This window comes from Muntiacus reevesi, chromosome 3, assembly GCF_963930625.1.
Source record: "Muntiacus reevesi chromosome 3, mMunRee1.1, whole genome shotgun sequence".
Lineage (NCBI taxonomy): Eukaryota > Metazoa > Chordata > Mammalia > Artiodactyla > Cervidae > Muntiacus > Muntiacus reevesi.
The window spans coordinates 262,016,142-262,035,333 of NC_089251.1; the positions used below are offsets into that span (position 1 = coordinate 262,016,142).

The 19,192-nt window shown below is 36.9% G+C and overlaps 1 protein-coding gene across 2 annotated transcripts in view; it reads right to left on the bottom strand.

Moving 5' to 3' along the window:
* COL5A2 (collagen type V alpha 2 chain) overlaps positions 1 to 18,486 on the bottom strand; it is a 148,486-nt gene extending 130,000 nt beyond the window's left edge. For both annotated transcript variants that reach the window (XM_065931912.1, XM_065931911.1), the window contains exon 1: positions 18,040 to 18,486. In XM_065931912.1, the coding sequence (XP_065787984.1) occupies positions 18,040 to 18,136 (97 nt within the window). In that variant the 5' untranslated portion in view covers positions 18,137 to 18,486. The remainder of the gene's footprint in view (positions 1 to 18,039) is intronic.
* Positions 18,487 to 19,192: the final 706 nt, after the last annotated feature.

The window sequence follows — 19,192 nt, forward strand, 5'->3', positions numbered from 1 at the left end:
TAAGTTAAAATAGTTGCATGAAAATGATTGTGACATTAAAAATGATTGCGACATTAAAATGATTGAGACAACAAAAAGAGTTGATGTGCTCAAGCATGAACAATCACATCCTCACCTCATGTACCCCAAACATATCTCTTTCCCCTGAAGCTACACCTGCATCTTTACCTCCCTGTATCTAAAGTCACATATAATAGCCAATCTCTCTTAGACTCTAACTCCTCTCCCCTTACACCCAGTGTTGCATCTTTCTAAATCCTGGACAGTCTATACCCCCTTTCTTTCTGTATCTTTGACATCTGACATCTGTCCCTCTAAGGGACTCTTTCTTTCAGTTTATGAACTGTCATCTGAAAATAAAAAAACAAAAATCCTCATTTGACTCTACCTAACTATGGTCCTATATCTCTTCTTTCCCTAACAACTAAGTTGCATAATAAATAAGGAAAGAAAAAAAAAAAGCCTATACCTTCTGTCTCTGTTGTTGTATTGAATTTTAAAATAAGTAATAAATTATCCCAAAAAGCCAAATCTGTAATAATAAATGGGGCTTCCCTAGTGGCTCAGTAGTATCCAAGGATCCTCCTGCCAATGCGGGAGACGCAAGTTTGATACTTGGGTCGAGAAGAGGCCCCTGAGGAGGAAATGGCAACCCCCTCCAGTATTCTTGCCTAGAGAATCCCACGGACAGAGGAGCCTAGCATTACTGTCCATGGGGTCACAAAGAGTCAGACATGACTTAGCGACTAAACAACAATGATTAATAATAAATGAGATCATCCTACATTCCATTCTCCAAGCCATCAAAGCAGTTGTAGTTTCCTGTGAAACAATACTAAATTTACTTCTGAGTATTTCAAGCATTTTTTTTCCCCATCTACATACTATTTACTTGCTCCTCTTACCTCATTTTGGTTACTGTGCATTCATCATTCATATTTTGGATTTATCTCCTCCAGGAAACCTACCTTTGCTCTAATGGGTGAGTTGGATACTCCCATGCAATTCTTTTTCATCATATTTATTATTATATTGTTTTATAATTATTTGTTCACATGTCCATTGCTCTCATTAGGGATGTCCCTTAAATACAGGTAGTATATCTTTGCATCCTTATAACCTGAGTAAAATCATGATAAATAAGTAAGTTATAAAATTAACTTACGTTTATACTTATTAGTCAACTAGTGTCCTTTGAGGTATGTATTTTTATGCGACTTCACACAAAGATGCACTAAAAACAACTAATCTATAAGAAAAAGCTGGTTCCATTTTTTAAAATTTGCTGTTATGAATGTAAAAACAAGCTAGATTGAGTAATATAATTAGACAACAATCTGACAATCAATGGAGAGAAGGCATTTGATTTGAATCATCAAAAGAAATATAATTTGTTCAAATTGTTAATCACAAACATTTATTGAGTACCTGATATATTCATAGCACTGAATCTGTATCTGACTTTCTGGGTTTCAGAAATGGTCTTTACACTCAAGGGACGTATGATATAAGTAAGGAACCAATGACATCTATTACTGTTGTTGTTTACTCACTAAGTTGTGTCCGAATCTTTTGCGACTCCATGGACTGTAGCCCACCCAGCTCCTGTCCATGGGATTTCCCCAGGTAAGAACCCTGGAGTAGGTTACCATTTTCTTCCCCAATGACATTTATTAAGTAATATTAAAACAATGGGTTATACAGAAAAGGTTTTTACTAAATGCTAACTATGTCAAAGAAAGGAGAAGTGCTATAGTTTAGAGAAAAGAGAATAATCAAAAGGTTTCAAAGAGGATACACATCGGACTTGACTATGATTTGAAGGATGTGGATGTGTTAGAAGAGGATGACATACAGACAGAGAAAATAATGGGGTGAATGCAGGGGAAGACTGCTCAGGTGTTCCCTCCTCTGAGACCTTCGCTGACCTCGCATCCTGCCTTCCACCTCTCAGGCTCTGTGCGGTAGGGATGCCTCCTAGACACCGTCTCGCATCCTCTGTGGGCCTCCATCACAGAGTGATGTTGTTCATATGTAGTAGTCAATTGTCCTTGATATTTATTTGTACTCATTAGACAATTAGCTCCCTGAGCCAGAGGCGGTGGGAGGAGAGGGTGGGGCGGCAGGGAGATTAAATACTTGACTCTGTATCATTCAGTAAAGTGCCTGGTTATCAACAAGTACTCATTAATCATTATAATAAATAATGAAGGGATGAAAGTAGGTTGCAGGGTGGGAAAATACTGCCCTGTAGAGAAAAGCAAGTCAAAATCATCATTGCTTGAGATCAGAGAATTATTTCTTTAAAAAAAAAAAAAAAAAGTCAAGATTTTCAGAATCATCTGAAGCAAATTCTGTCAGTAAAACACTTATATAATGGTTTTTGAGAATAGAATAAGATTTATACTCCCCAAAGAAGTAAATTATTGTCATCTGCTTTAAGATGACCAAATATATCTCATTATCAAAGAGTACATTAATCTAAAACCTGACAGCTTTCTCCCACCGGTATTTCTGATTTTAACATGGACTGTAAGCATATGTGAGTGCCTCTTTAAAATCTTGTCAGATGTTTAATTTAAATCTTTTATGTATCTTAATTAAACAAATGTACTTCTTATAAAGACATGTTTAAGGCTAGTTTCTGCCCAGAATGCCTGGGAGTGAAATTCTAGCAGATCTTGGGTACCTAAATGTTTAGAGAACTAAAACAGTACCCGTGAAGGGGGAAAACTGGGAAATAAAACACAAAGATGGAGTTCCTCATTTTCCCTGAAGAAAATGGGAGGCAAGTAGCATGTGCCAAAAAGTTCTCCAGTATTCTTGCCTGGAAAACCCCATGGACAGAAGAGACTGGCAGGCTACGGTCCAGGTGGTCAAAAAGAGTCAAACATGACTGAAGCAACTTAGCATGGTGGTGGTGTTGTTGTTCAGTTACTCAGTTGTGACTGGCTCTTTGCAACACCATGTGCTCAAAAAATACCCATGGATTAAATCAAACCTTCTAAATGTTCAAACTAAATATGTACATATCTCCCAACAAGCATTATTAATAAAGAAAAATAAGGGCTCGGGAACAGGTATAAGGAATCAAGAACAATCATGATAATCTCATGATCTACTCTTCAGGGAGATCTCATAAGCTTTCAATTCTCCTTCCTTCTATCCTTCCTTCCTTCCAACTTTTTTTAAAAGGCTAGATAAAATAGCAATTTAGTAGGTTCAGCAGATTGGCAGGAAAAGAAAGCAATGTTCACTGCAAAGACAAACCCATCAGCTTTAAGAGCAAGAGCCCAGAATGCCACTAAACTTTGACCACTATCCCCCCCAAAATATTTATAGGACATCAAGTCTTATGATTGAAATAGTATAACACAGCACTGAATGTATCTACATATTTTCTAATTTAAATATCCAAAATTAATCTGAAATATACAAAATTTATTGTCAGATTATTGTGAATTTTTTTTCACAATTACCTTTACAGCAAAGTCTAGAAACTTTGTAAAGACATTTGTGCATGTGTGTCCTAAGTCACTTCAGTCATGTCTGACTCTTTGTGACCCTATGGTTTGCCAGGTTCCTCTGTCCATGGGGTACTCCAGGCAAGAATAGTGGAGTGGGTGGCTATTCCCTCCTCCAGGGGATCTTCCCAACCTAGGGATCGAACACAGGTCTCCTGCATTGCAGACAGATTTTTTACTATCTGAGCCTTCTTGGACACCTGAAAAGCCATTCACTGGAAAACAGATCATTTTGGAAGTTGCGTTTCTTAAATAAATCATAGTAAGGTAGTCTCCTCAAATGCAGGAGACGTAAGACTCAGTTTGGAAGATTCCTTGGAGGGCGGAATGGCAACCCACTCCAGTATTCTTGCCTGGAGAATCCCATGGACAGAAGAGCCTGGCAGGCTGCATTCCATGGGGTCGCAAAGAGTCAAATATGACTGAAGCAACTAAGCATGATGTTGTTGCTGTTAAGTAGCTCAGTCATGTCTGACTCTTTGCAACCCCATGGACTGCAGCACGCCAGGCACCCCTGTCCTTCACCATCGCCTGGAGCTTGCTCACACTCGTGTTAATTGAGTCAGTGATGTCATCAAACCATCTGTCCCCTTCTCCTGCCTTCAATATTTCCCAGCATCAGGGTCTTTTCCAGTGAGTCGGCTCTTCACATCAGGTAGCCAAAGTATTGGAGTTTCAGCTTCAGCATCAGTCCTTCCAATGAATAGTTAGGATTGATTTCCTTTACGATTGACTGGTTTGATCTCCTTGTAGTCAAGGGACTCTCAAGAGTCTTCTCCAACACCACAGCTCTAAAGCATCAGTTCTTCAGTGCTCAGCCTTACACACAGGTAAATAACCAGAAATCTGGATCAAAACTTCAAATCCTAATTTAAAAGTACAGAAAGATTTTACCTACAGAAATTATGCATATGCCTCAATCTACCAAAACTCATACATGAAATTCTTCATGGTGGTATAGCACAAATCTGACCTATGTGAGTAAGTTTATGTAAACATTCTATAGTCATAAAACTTTAGAGTAGGAAGTAGCCCTGGATAATATACCACAGGTCTTACAGAGGAGGAAACTGAGGCCCAGAGATTTTTAAATCATTTCCACAAGATCACCAATTTAGTTCATGACAGAGCTACAATTAGAATGCAGATTTCCTGTGACCTGGTCTAGTTTTAATTTAGAAACTTTTCTTTAAAATTATTTCAACAATTCATTCATGAAAGAAAGAAACAGTCTATTTAGTTGAGGCCCTCATCTCTTTAACTGCATGTTTCTCTCTGAACAAGTAGAGAGTCTTAAAATACACCAGAAAGTAGACAGGCTTGAGGGATGATGGAACCTTTGTCTAAACACTTGGCTCAGATTGCTGTGGATATTTATCATCAGTTTAAACTTCTGTCTCACAGTCACCTTCTGACCCAGGGAAAAGGGATACCATGCTGCAAACAGGCCCTTAGAGCTTAACTTTGATTTTGAGACAGGCTTCCTGATGAGAGATGAATAGGGAAAAAGTAATAATAACAGTGGATCCAGCCTTCTGCCAGGAAGCTACATTTTTGCTTGTAGAGAGACTGCAGTCCAGTTATATTAGAAAAATCACGTTTTGTTTTTCCATCTGTTCTGTTTATCCTCAAGGCAAGGTCTCTATTCTCATTTTTTCCTATTTAATTCCTATTTTGGGGCTTTGGGAGTTTTTTGGATGGTTATGTAAGCAAGGTATTTTACTCTCTGCAATTCAAGGTTTTAAAGAAACCCACTAACTTTGCTTTCTTACATTTCCATGAAGAATTTTCTGTTCCTTTGGATTATAAATATTCTCATTTACCTAAAATAAAGCACTTATTTTATATTCATCTAAAATTTTATTACAATAAATCATATAGACCCTTACAGAGACCTTTAAATCTGACACAGAATTTCTGCAGACATTATTATGAATTCTTCATTTGGAACCTGTGAGATAGCAAAATAAAAAGTATTATCCCTGTTTTATAAATGAGGAAATTAAGGTTCCAACATATATTTATAAGGAATTTATGAGGGAAGAATCAGGACTTTACTAGAGTTGCCTGACTCAGGGACAAGTGTTCTTTGGACCTTGTTGCCATGTTGAATTAGGAGAAGTGGAGTGAGCTCACACAGCTCCTTCTTCCACCTTGACAACCCAGGTGGAGGTACACACCATCCCTCATAAAAGCATTGCCAGGGTCCAAATAAGTCGTCTTGAACCAGTAAAATCTCAGGAAAGGAAATAAATGCTGTATGTATTGAACATACTTTCACTTTTCTGGAACAACTCTGCATGAACCAAATGTTTAAACAATTTAAATCATTATAATAGAAAAAAAGAATAAAATCAAATGAGTATATGTACCACTCAGTTAGAGAATGCACCCTAATACCAGAGAAAAACTTTCAGGAGTTGTGCTGGTTTGCTTTTCCTTTGTGAATAATCAAGAGCTCAGCACAGGCCTGGCCCAAGGGAAAAGCACAAAATAAACAAAATTTCTTATTACCATTTCACTCCTCCCCGCCCCCATCCCCAACCCTGTTCTGTTCCAGGAATTCTGCTCCTCCATCGTTTCTCTTACCATTTTAGTAACTGGGAAAGGTCTGATAAAAATTATTTCAGTTATGGGGAAAACTCTAATGGCCCAATCAGAGGATTCATCCTAAAAGAATAATATCCACTTTTCTTCAGTGCCTATAAATTACAATTCAATTTTTCAATATGCAGATGAAAATACTGAATCTCAAAGATCCATACCTTGCTCAAGGTCACAAGCTTGCAAAATCACAGGATTCAAATGTGAGACTCCTAAGACCCAGGCTCTGTTAATTGCTTTTTGAAACTAAACGGAAAAGGAGAAGTTCTAAATGTAGAAACTGTTCACTGGTAAAGGTCCTAAGTGTAGAAAAATGGTAGTAATTGGGAGTTGAAGAAATTTCCCAGAATTAAAAAAATCTAACTGTGAGATGCTACCCTCTTCCTACTATTCCTATGGCCTATTTGGCCTAGTTATAATTATCTATGTTGCTAGCTCAAAATAATAGAGATATAGGCCTGTGGTTGTGTTTATGTGTTCTTTCCAAAAGGAACGTGTCTTAAGCTTATAGGGTTAAAAAAATTAGAGAAATCAAAGAAAAAAAATTAAAAGATATCACAAACTTTCCCAGCCTCTTTGAAATTTTCCAAATAAATCCCACAAGACATGATAGCCTTCAATGAGGCTATCTGTGCAAACTGTTAATTGGTGTCTTGGGTACCCACGGAAAACTCCCATGTACTTATACCTTCTATATGATGCAAAATCATAGTGTTCTATTCTGAAGAAAATCAAACATCCTCTTCAGAAACAGTGGGAATCCTGCAGACAAATTTCCATTTTGATTATACGAAGTCAACTTTCAGTTTCTATTAGAATGGATTTGAAGTGATTCTAATGTCTTGACTGTGGAACCATCCACAGACAAACACAGACTACCCATGACAGCTGTGTCTCGTCCACCTGTAGTGTCAGCCATAGAGTCCACCCAGCACTGGGACTTTCACCCAGAGCCATGATGTCAGCTGATTTTGATGGCCAGAGAATACTGGGGAAAAATCATAAAAGGCAAATTACCATATAATAATACACTCAGATTGGGTGAATGCTCAGTTGCTCAGTTGTATACGACTCTTTGTAGCCCGTCAGGCTCCTCTGTCCATGGGATTTTCCAGGCAAGCATACTGGAGTGGGTTGCCCTTCTCTAGGGGATCTTCCCAACCCAGGGGATCTTCCCCATCCAGGGATCAAATCCACACCTCTTAAGTCTCCTGCACTGGCTGGAGGGTTCTTTCCTGCCAGCGCCACCTGGGAAGCCCATATTTGAGAAGAAGACATCCAAATAATTCTTCAGTGTGAGACCTTGATTCTCAGGTAGATTCCTGAATGTCTTTCCTTCAAACTGAAAGTATAAAGCATATTTCCCTTAAAAAAGTTTCAAAGTCATCTTCAAAACTGTTTTCTTAAAACTGGAACTGCTTGTCCTCCTAGGACTTTAGCAACATTACATTCACAGAATAGATGTGGAGGGGGTACAAGGTAGATCAGGTGAGTATAGCTTTAACAAATTTATGAAATATTTATATCCTGAATGTACCAAAATATCATGAAAATACTAATTATCATAAAACACTTAATTTAATTTTGTTTCATCATCCTCCGAGTACCCAAACACAAATACTGCCAATGGAACTTTCAATGCATCCACTGATTAATTTCTTTAGAACTCATTGTTTCAATCTTGATTCATAAAGGAATTACCCCCACTCTTTTTTTTTTTTTTTTAATGAAATAGACTGTGAGTATCCTGAAATCTTCCCAGGCTAATAAGAATTCCATTGGTTCAAGAAATTATTAGTTGTTTCTCAACAAAATTCAGTTCAGTTTTACTGTACATAAGGGAGAAAATAAAAACACAAACAAACACATGCCTAATCTAACCTCTAGAGACCAAGATTTAAAAGGAAACGGGGAAGTGATGAAAAAAGAAATCATTTTTTTTGTGAATACTCAGAAAGACATAATACTTGTAGCACCTGAAAGCTTAAACACAAGCTGTCAATGGAATGTTCAATTGTTCCTCCTTCATTGACTCCAAGTGCTTTTTTCTTTGTTTCAGCACAAGCTCATGTAAAAGAAGATTCCTATATTAGAATCACTCATTTGCCTTAGAATGGCCAGTGCCCTTCTGCCTTTCAAAAGAAAGTATAAGTTTTCTTTATAAAACTTCAGAGGGTTTGTGTTTGTAGCCAAAGACCAGAAAATTAGAAACTTTTTCTTTGCAGTTCATCTTCCCATAGTAACCAGTTAAACTCACTGTTCACCCACCAGTCCATCCTATCAGAAACTCTAGATGAAAGTTGAGCACTAAATGAGAAGCATAATGTTCTGAATTAAATTGTAACTTAATCATTTCTTCAATAGAAAGCTCTGGAAAGAATGAAAAAGAAAAAATTTAAAAATAATTTCAAACTAGCATCAATGAATCTGATAGGTTCTTCTACCTCAGAAGCAAATAATAACTATATAACTGCTATTTAAGCAGTTAAACTTTTTAATGAAAATATTAAATCTCTATAAATAAGTTGTATTTGCTATGGGACATATCCATATATTTTTAAATTCTCTATTGAAATATTTTTAAATTTTAAATATTTTTAAATTCCATAATGAAAAACTATAAAGCTGATGGCCACAGAACAGCTCTACTGAATAAAAAAAATTAATTAAAGTAATTCATAACTACTAATTATCTGGTGAAATTCCATGCACATACCTTGTTCCAGGTGAAACCCATCATTTTGTTCAAGTTTGAAAAACTGAGAAGAAAGAAAACTGCAGCAAAATAAGGGAAGTGTGAGCATGAAGAATGTGCCTACATATTACATCAGTGTCTGCTTTCTGGAGTCAATTTCACAAAAATCTCCTGGGAGTAAAGGGAGTGAAGAAACCAGCAGTCTTTGGAAAATGAGGAGACTTGCTGCAAAATCTGGGAAAAGATGGTCACTCCCACTACTCTATCCAAATAGTCCTGGGAGTTGCCTTGTAAATCCCCATGCAGTGAAGCAATTCCTCTCATTCCAGATGCAATCCAGAGCAATGCAGGGTGGGAAATAAGCTTCCAGTTTTTAATACAGACTTTTATGACTATCATATTTTCAGAAAATAAACTCTGAAACAGACAGAGCTGGTAGACAGACGTGAGGCAGCACCCACTGCATGGAGTGGATAATGCTTGGCTTGCTCACATCTTGGAGAAAACCGCAAAGAATGAAATGTGTGTGGGGTATGAAACAAGAGAGCAGGAATAATGCTTCAAATCACATGGCCCTTAGAAAGTATTTAATGGAAAGAGGTTTTTGTTTCTTTTTTTTTCCCATAGTAAACCTACACAAGAAGACACTACAGTAAAGCTCTTCTATTTGTAGGGCAAAATGTATAAGTAAGCTTAAAATATAGCTGATTTAGATATTAGATAAAAATACTGATGCATTGCCTAAGTGACCATAGTAGATAAAATTTGCATTTTAAGGTTTATAATAATTTTAATCTCTTTGAGAGAAAAGTTGTTTCTTTATTTTTCCCATAACATCTAACATTTTGGTTCTTATAATTACCCAATAAGCATTTATTATTATTGTTATATTATTAAATAGTTGAATAATAATATCAACTGGATAATTATGTTGGACAATAGTATCAATAATCATTTGATGAGCTCCTACTCTTTGTTAGGAACCATATTACTATGTAGGTGGTTTATTACATGATAATCTTCAAAATAATTATTTAAAGTAAATATTACTATTCTAATTTTATAGATGAGAAAACTAAAACATATAGCACGCAAGAAAATTACTCAAGAATATGCAACTATAACTTGAAAAATCTAAATCTGAAATTGGTTAACTCATATTTGAATGAATAAATAGTGGGAGAGGTTTTTTTAGATTAAAAAAAAATAATATTCAATTGGCCTATGTGCAAAGAATAGCAATCATACACCTAATACATAAAATAAATTTATGACATGGAGTGGAACCTGGGAAGTAGACTAAGGAAAAGTGTGTGTGCATGTATGTCATGGAAGGTGAGAACTACAGGCAGTTCCTTGTTTTGAGGCAAAGAATGACAGCCACTGGACTAAAATTCTAGAAATGATACAGATCATGAAAGATCTTGTATGCATTGCTTAGGAACTTGAACATTATTCCTTCCTCGAGTTATGGGAGTCAATGGAAGGTTTTAAGGAAGGTAGTGATCAGATTTCAGTTGTATAACACAATAGCAACAGAGGTGGTCCCAATAGGTACAGATGGGAAGTAACCACATGGGAGGCAAAGAGATGAACTTACATGCTATTGCAGTAAAAAGCAGTAATCCATGAGAGTTTAAACTGGCACAAGAGGTGCGGTAGAGATGGAGAGGAGGTATATTTGAGAAATATTTAGCAGGTACGATGATAGAATTTAGTAACTGATTAGAATTTTGCTTGAATAACCAAGTAGGATGATGCTGCCATTAACTGATATAAAGAATACATGAGAAAGATGATCCTGTCTGGAAGGAAAGATAATGTGTTGAGTTTTGGGTACACTGAACTTGAAGTGGTTATGAACCAGCCAGTGGGAAATTGGGTATTCCGAAGTTCATGTGGAAGATCAACATTGAAGAGAGAGATTTGAAAATGATCAGCAATTAGCGGTTAAGCAAAACCCTGAGAGTAAGATTCCTAGATAATCTAGGAAGAGAATAGACGGAACTAGTGGACTAAATCCTATGAGAAAACAAATTGCTAAGGGATAAAAAAAAGAGAGAGAGAGAGAAGGAGCCCATGAAACTGAGAAGGAAAGGTCAGGAGGGTAAAGTGGGACCCTTCGGAGCACGGCCTTTCAGGAAAGCTGAAGTCGTTAATGGGAGGTGAAAGGAGGCCACTGGAACTTCACACATTACCAGACATGGTTAGGAGGAACAGAGGGAGCTAGAGTGAGAGTGCATAGGATGAGCGAGGGCACGGGGTCAGACAGAACACTCTTCTGCTCCTTTAAAGCAGCTAGGCTAAGAATAAAGAAAGGGTGAAAGCCAGACACAGGCCCTGGGAGGGAGCTGAGCTGTTTACCGGCTAAGAGGAAAGAACTCATAGAAAGGAAGCTGTTGAAGTTATGGAAAAGAGAGCATGATTAACGGAGCAACTCGCCCCAGGAGATGGAGAACAAACAAAATACAGAAGGAGGACAAATCCGGAAGGTTCTTCAAAACTAATTCAAAGATTTGGTAAAAGTAAAATTTATGCCACCAAGATTTATAGCTGTGATGACTGAGATCAGACCGAAATATCACTTTGTGAGTCTCATGTAAATGCTCTAAAATTGCCTTCAGGTAAATTTCTCAAATGACCCTCCTAAGAGTTCCATCAGATTGACAGGGGTGTGTATAATTTCTTCAAATTCAGATGAAGACCCCGAGGATCGGTAAGATTTGTTGTTGTTGTTCAGTCACTAAGTTGTGTCTGACTCTTTGTGACCCCCATGGACTGCAGCATGGCAGGCTTCCCTGGAGTTTGCTCAAACTCATGTCCATTGATCCGGTGATGCCACCAAACCAACTCATTGTCTGTCACTCTCTTCTTCTCCTGCCCTCAAAGAAAGGAGTCTAAAGGTTGCCAAACTCCTAAGTAGCAGAGATGGATCAGAATCCAGGTGTCCTCGCAATGACGGTGGGACCGTGGCTTACTTTACTTATTAAAGTATGTAGACTACAACAAGGCTATGAGGCTTACGTTGCAAGCAATAGCGTCATCTTTAAACTGAACTTATAATTCTGATTGAGCAGACACCCAGAAAGAAAAAGGAAAGAAAACCAGCCAGTTGTGAGACTGTCTTTCCTCCTTCCCAGATGTAAACTAAAAAAAAACTTTTTAAAGCACACAAACATTTTTGAGTTTGAAAATTATACCAGAAAGCTATAGAGACAATGTTCACTAATTTATTGATGCTAACTTTTTAACATTGTTAATGTTACCTCTCTGTAGAAGACAACAATTGGGTAAGGAAGATCTTGTGCTATTGTAATGTCCCTGATACACTGTTCCTTAGGAAAAATACTCAGTATGAGATGGAACCATCCTGATTTCTGTTGAAGAGTTTAGTTTTAAACATACCAATAAAATAGTAAAAACACGAAAGCCACCAATGCAGTCACAACTTCAAAGAAAAATTTTCCACTGGATAGACTACTTCTCACACAAATGACAAGAATAGATACTCTTTGTGTGTAAAAGCTCTTCAGCATTAAATAAAATTTAGAAAAAGCCACATGAAACTTACATGAAAAGAAATTTAGAGGAAAACTGAATTGTCAACATATTCCTAGCAATTCCACTGTCTTAAATAAACATGTTCAACTTGCCAAAATGTACGTAGTAGGTCAATTAATAATTAATAACTTTAGTCTTTTTTTCCTACAATTACTTTATCTCTCATATATAAGTCTAAACTTTTCAGTGTTGTAATCTCAGAACACAAAACATCAGTCAAAAAGTGACTGATCCAATGTTAAATATTTTATAAATTGCCATATAAGACTAAGAAATGAAACATGAACTCTCCTTCAAGTAGGAGCAAACTATTTGATTAAAAAAAGAAAAAAAGTAGATTAACATAACTTTAAACTCTAAGTCTCCTCCTCTCAAAACAAAACTTCCTCTTGATGTTTTTACTTAACATATGGCATTGTGTGAACTTCTAGAATGATCAACGCGATGTGTCTTTGGCCTTCGGGGATATGATAAAAGTGTGAAGAACAGGAAGTAAAGCAAAGAAAAAGAAGACTAGTCACCTGGAAATACATTTCAATAGTGTGGCCTTAGAATGATTCATCTAACTCGCCATAAGGAGGATTTGGGTCTTGAGTATTTTTTCCAGAAATGATTGTGAATTCACAATGTCTTATCTATAAATTTTAAATAAGCAGGCTTGTAAGTGAAAGGAATGACTAGAATAGCAAGTTATCAGCAAAGTCACAATGTGTAGCCTTAGAAGAGGAAGCCAACTGGTGTCACATCAAGATCAAGAGTCTAGGCAGAGACTTAACACAGTGGTTCACCAGCATGAATCCATCACCTAGAAAGCTTCCCAAATCCCATCCACAACCAACAAATCAGGATATTTGGGAACAAGAGGAGCCTAGAATCTACACTGGCAATAAGCTCTTCAGGTGATTTTTTTATGCAACCAGCTCAGCATTGATCTGTGTGGATTGCTTACCAACTAACTCAAAGAATCATGATCAAAGTCTACACTGCATTTGTCAATATCAAACATTTACTGTACCTATCAATCTACTAATCACATATATAGAGAGATACTCTCCAAAATAAAGCCTCATTCTAATTTTTATAAAAGTAAAATTTATTTGAAGAGACTATGCAAAAAATTATAAAGAATAAAAGCCTAATGTTTAAGTGTCATCCGGTGTTCTTGGTTTTGTATTCTACTCAGGAATGAACAATAACCAGGGTAAATCCAGTTACTCAGCTATATTCTGTCCATTGAAACCAGAACTATTCCACTGAGCGGTTGACAATTATGTGCATCGTGGCCAGAATTACAGTTGCCTCCTAATAACTATTCTCCCTTTTATATCCTTCGTAACTCTATTCAACAGAGTACATTGTCAGTGTTACCCAGCTAAGACTACATTTCCCAGCAGCCCTTGTAGCTTTGTGTGACCACATGACTTATAAGTAAGTAGAAATGATATGATGACTTAACAATCTCCATTAAAGAAGAATTACAGCCTTTATCTCCTATTCCCTATCTAGAAGCCAGGAAAGTAAATATAATGGTTGGGATTCTAGTAGCTGTCTAGGAATTTAGAACATCAAGGACTGTACCCTAGGAATATAAGAGAGCTAGAAAAAACTGAATCCCTGATGATTCTGTAGAGTTGGTAAACCAGCCTTTCACTACTAAACTAGAAGCTTATAAAATAAGAGAAAAACACTCTCTTGTTGTTTAAACTACTACATTCTCTTACATGCAGGTGAACCTAGCTTGAAACATTCACTATAAAAGAAAAGTGTGCATATCCTACATGAGCATGATCCAAAGTATATATTTAGACAGTAAAAAGTTTAAAACAATTTATGAGTAAACAAGTATCTTAAACTATATATTTGTATTCTCTACTGCCTTTAAAATGATCCCATCCAAGTATTGCTGAGTATTAAACATTGTTTCTTGATATTCGTATTTGAATGATGAGATAAATGCCAGACATAATATAATAAAAATGCAGAAGGCCATGCTGTAAGAAAGGGCTTCCCTGTTGGCTCAGACGGTAAAGAATCCGCCTGCAATGCAGGAGACTTGAGTTAGATCCCTGGGTTGGGAAGATCCCCGTGAGGAAGGGATGGCCACTCACCCTAGTACTCTTGCCTAGAGAATCCTCATGAACAGAGGAGCCTGGCAGGCTACAGTCCATGGGGTCACAAAGAGTTGGACACAACTGAGCGACTAAGCACACATGCTATAGAAAGAACTGTGAGGCCCTCAGTTCAGTTCAGTTTCTCAGTTGTGTCCGACTCTTTGTGACCCCATGAACTGCAGCACTCCAGGCCTCCCTGTCCATCACCAGCTCCCAGAGCTTGCTCAGACTCATGTCCATCAAGCCAGTGATACCATCCAAACATCTCATCCTCTGTGAGCCCCTCATCTCTTAGTAATCAGAACTCAGCTTGGGTCCATGATACTAGTATAGGGTTACAAATAAGAGGGTTGCAAATTTATGGTCCATGAGCCAAACTTGACATTCAAAATATACTGTATTTGGCTTAGGTAATACTTTCTGAAAACATTAGATATGAATGGCTTCAAGTGGGGATGCATCTCCAGTTCTCCACAGGCCTACCATCACCTGTTGATATATACTCTCTTGCTTCACTTGTTGATGTCACCTGCCTGACCCCTGAGAAGCACTGACATTTATAGTCTCTGGAAATAAAGCAGTACGCTTCTGTAGCTTTCCTTCTCTCCACTGTTTCTCTGTTGTTGAAATCAATGATTCATATCAAAGATTATTTTCCAAGATTAAGTATGTCCACTTCTAATAACAAGAATGTATTCAAGTATTAGATATTAGACCTTTATTAGGTATTAGACCTAGGTATTAGACCTTTATTCAGAAATATAAAAATTAGTATAAATGCACTAGTATTTTCTCCTATAAAAAACAAATGGGAAAATCTCTTCAGGTAGCCCCCCAACACCAACACACTTCCACACACACACAAACTCATGAAAAGCTAATTTTTGTTATCTTAACTCATTTGTTTACTTAATTTTACTTAATAGTCCCAACTAAACTTAGTCCAACTCTCAAACTTTCTCACTTTTATGAATTTAAAAAATCAACTCGGTTCTTAACATTTAGTGAGAAGTAGTAACGATTTTGGCCTAAGAGGCCTAAAGCTTTATTTGTTTTCTTTTATCTCATCATTCATAAGTATTTCTATAAGACATTATATATGTGATTTATGTAAAATATAAGCTTTAAATTTCCAGTAAAAATAATCACAAACAGAAGAAAAATATAACTTGAAGTTCTGAAAAGAAAAAAAAAACTTGTAAGTATGTATTTGCATATGATAATAAGTCTCTACATTTCAAAGAGGACATATTCGTACACAAAGTCAGTACCACAGTATATGACTGAGAGCTAAAATTTGAAAAACATATTGTTTTGCATGTGTGCCTTAGAAACTTCTTTAGTTTAAAACGTTTACCTTAACTTACTCTTCTCCAAACTTAAAATCACATGGAGTTTCAAAATTCTGATTCTTCTATTAAGTTTGTGACAAGCCTGAACAGGAAAAATAAAGTATTGCCAAGTATTTACACAATATAACTTAAACCAAAATATGCATGGTAAATTCAAGTTATGTAGTTCTGAATATCCTGGATTATGGAATTCTTTTTTATATCACCTTTAATTAAGACCTTAACTATTTACTTTTGCTATTGAAGTTTTATCACACATATTCTCTTAGCTTGAGTAACATAACTGAGCAATTTATTCTTTTACAATATGTATGCAAGCAATTTACCCTTTTTCTATAAAATGTTTGGATCTCCATGTTCCATGCTATTTGGATATACTGGGGAGAGGAGAGTTGGTATGGAATCAGGGGCTTTTTTGCACCAAGCATCAAATTTCTAACATTTATATAAATTAGTATTAAGGTAGATTGAACTCTGCTCATTTTTCAGAAAAACCTACAATGAAATTACAGCTATTTGAGAAAGTCTTTTAACATATGGCCTACACCATATACTTTAGGAAACATTCATTTATTCACATGTTCAATTATTTTCATACCTTATAAATGAAAATAATTTATTTTAAAATATAGTAACAAGGAAAGTTGTGTAAAATTTTGAATGAAAGTTGTTGGTTTTTCTGGTGGGGGAGGGGAGTCAACTTCTTTTATATTCAGATATTTCTATCGCTATAGTAATTTTGTGCATTTTTCCCTCTCCTTTCCTGACTTCTACTTATTCTATTATCTCCCCAGCCCTTCCAAACTACACATGCTTTTCACAACATTACAGGGAAACTCAAGAGGTTTAATCTTCTATGAATTGTCTCATTTTTTAAAACATAGAAAGTAACATAAAAGTTTCAAGATTTCAGAAAGTGCCCCCTCTATGGGACTCTGGACAGATTCTTGGGTATTCATCGCAGATTCTTATTTTCACTCTAAATGTTTTTTAGACCTCGGGGTCTCTAGATTAATTTTATGAACATTTATAGAGCAAAAATACACAGAAAGAGGTTTTAAATATATATACACAAAAATGTATATACATATGTGTGTATATAGCCAAAAAATATATATGAAGGACAGTAACAGAAAAGTTTAATAAGTGTGCTAAGTTTTAAAAGCTTGAGTTTGATGTTATATTGTTATGAAAATCTTTAATGGCCTATTATGAAAGAGTACATGTCTGTATTTGAAACTTCAGGCCTGGAGGGTAAGGATTTAACAATGTGAAACCAATTTAAATATTTTCTTATATTCGCTAGCAGCCACACATTTTTGCTTAACCCTACCAGAGAAAGCAACCCTAACATATGCAAATTTCATAGGAAAAAAAAATTGGTAACCAGGCAAGATTTGTCTTACATTTTTAAAAAAGTGAAGAAAGTAAACTTGTGTCTAATGAATATTGCCCATGCAAATACTCCGTGATAAATAAATTATATAAGACATGCCGATTTCCTGCCTTCCGCCTCCAACAGGGAACCACCACTGTCCTGATAGTCAAGTCAGTAGGGTGGGAAAATAAGAAATCTGGCTTCTATCAACCTCTGCCATGGAGAAAGAAAGGAGACTTGTCTCACAGAAAGCAAAAGTGATTGTAAGATCACAAATGAAACTAGGAGAGACGCAAAAGTCTATAAAGAGAAAAGTATAAGGAGCCAAAGACAAAGAAAAATCAGTTATCAGAGTGGCTACAGAGGTTTTTCTAAACAAAGAATTTTATGAAGCAGCTGAAGTTCAGTACAAAAAAGGCTCCACCCTACTCGGCTTCTGCCGAGACTTTTCCTTGCTCTGAGAACTCTAGCCCACTGCACAGACCTCCCCTAACTAAGAGTGTCTCTAGCCCTCCGTTTTAAGCACTCTCCTTTCCTTTTAAACTTCCCACTCTCCACATTCAGGCAAAAGGACTTATCCTAGACTTTCCCCAAAAGAATTCAGCAGGGTACTCTTCGAACGGCAGATGTAGAGGCTCCGGATTTACAAATGTCCCCGATTGTCTTCCGAGCCGTTTCCCAGGTGCAAGTCTGTCAGCCCCCTTCTCAACTTCAAACCAGAACCTCCTCTTCGTGCTCTTCCTGAGGCTTAATATTCCACCCATTTCCCAACCCGTGCAATAAACACCACAAGGAAAGCAAACGGCAAGCTTACCATCCTCGTCTTCTTCCTGGGCTTTTATTGAGACGAATTGCCCTAATAAAACAGTAAGAATGAGCAGAGGTCTTGCTGCCACCCAGTTTGCCATCATGTCTAAATATTAGACATGTGGGTCCTCCTGGGAGTTAAAAGTATATTCTAAGGTTATTGTAGCACCATGAAGTCAGCTGCGGGCTCTTCTTTCAGCACCAGCCCCAGGGCAGCCTCTGCAAACCCCCTTTTTCAGCACCAGCTCCAGCACAGTCTGCGAAAACTTTTTTCAAGCGATGCAGCTTTAAATAGGAAGAATGCTGCCTCCACTTCTTTTCCTGCCCCTTTTCAGCTTGTTCAGGCTCATAACCATCCAGTGTCTGCCAAGCAACGGTCTGATTGATGGTAAACAACCGAATCAGAACACAAGCCCCTGTGCCTTGAACTGTCCCTATTTCATTTATGTTTTAAACATAAATGTGGCTTACTCACAGAAGCAAGCGTTTGTTTCTCTTTCCTTTTCTTTTTCTTTTTTTTTTTTTTAAAAGAAAGCCTGTTAGAAGGAAAGAGTCTTATTCTTCCCTCCCTAACCCTTCCCCCAGACACACACCCCTTCACTTTTTCCCTGTAAGCTGAAAAGACATCAGGAAGGAAATACAGCCTTTCAGCCTAGTTTTTGGTATCTAGATAATTAAACCTTAAACTGTCCACCTTAAACTTTCAAAGGGTCAAATTTTAACCCTTTCTTTTTTACTAAGGAGGACTTATTCTTGGCCCCATGCTACATTCTGTTTCTTTTCCCAGATTCTGGAACAGGACCGGTAAATGTCCAGGTGAGGAAATTATTTTAGACAAATGCATCATACTTGGGATTAAGATCATCTCCTTATCTCTCCATCTCTCTTATTTAGGGAAATACATCTGCATCTCTTTCTTATCCCAGAGAGTTTTTATTATGCAGGAAAGCAGTCCACTTTGTCAGGGTAGAGGGATGGGAAGGACACTGTATTTGGATGCAGAAAGCCTTGCTTCAGACATCAGCTCTGCCACTCACCCATTTTGTAAACACTAAGCCCTTTATCTCTGTGCACTCCAGTTTTCTCATTTGAGAACAGAGCTTTGCTCTGATCAGAGAACAGAGTTTAGTGACATTAAAATGAGTAATACATTATTAACT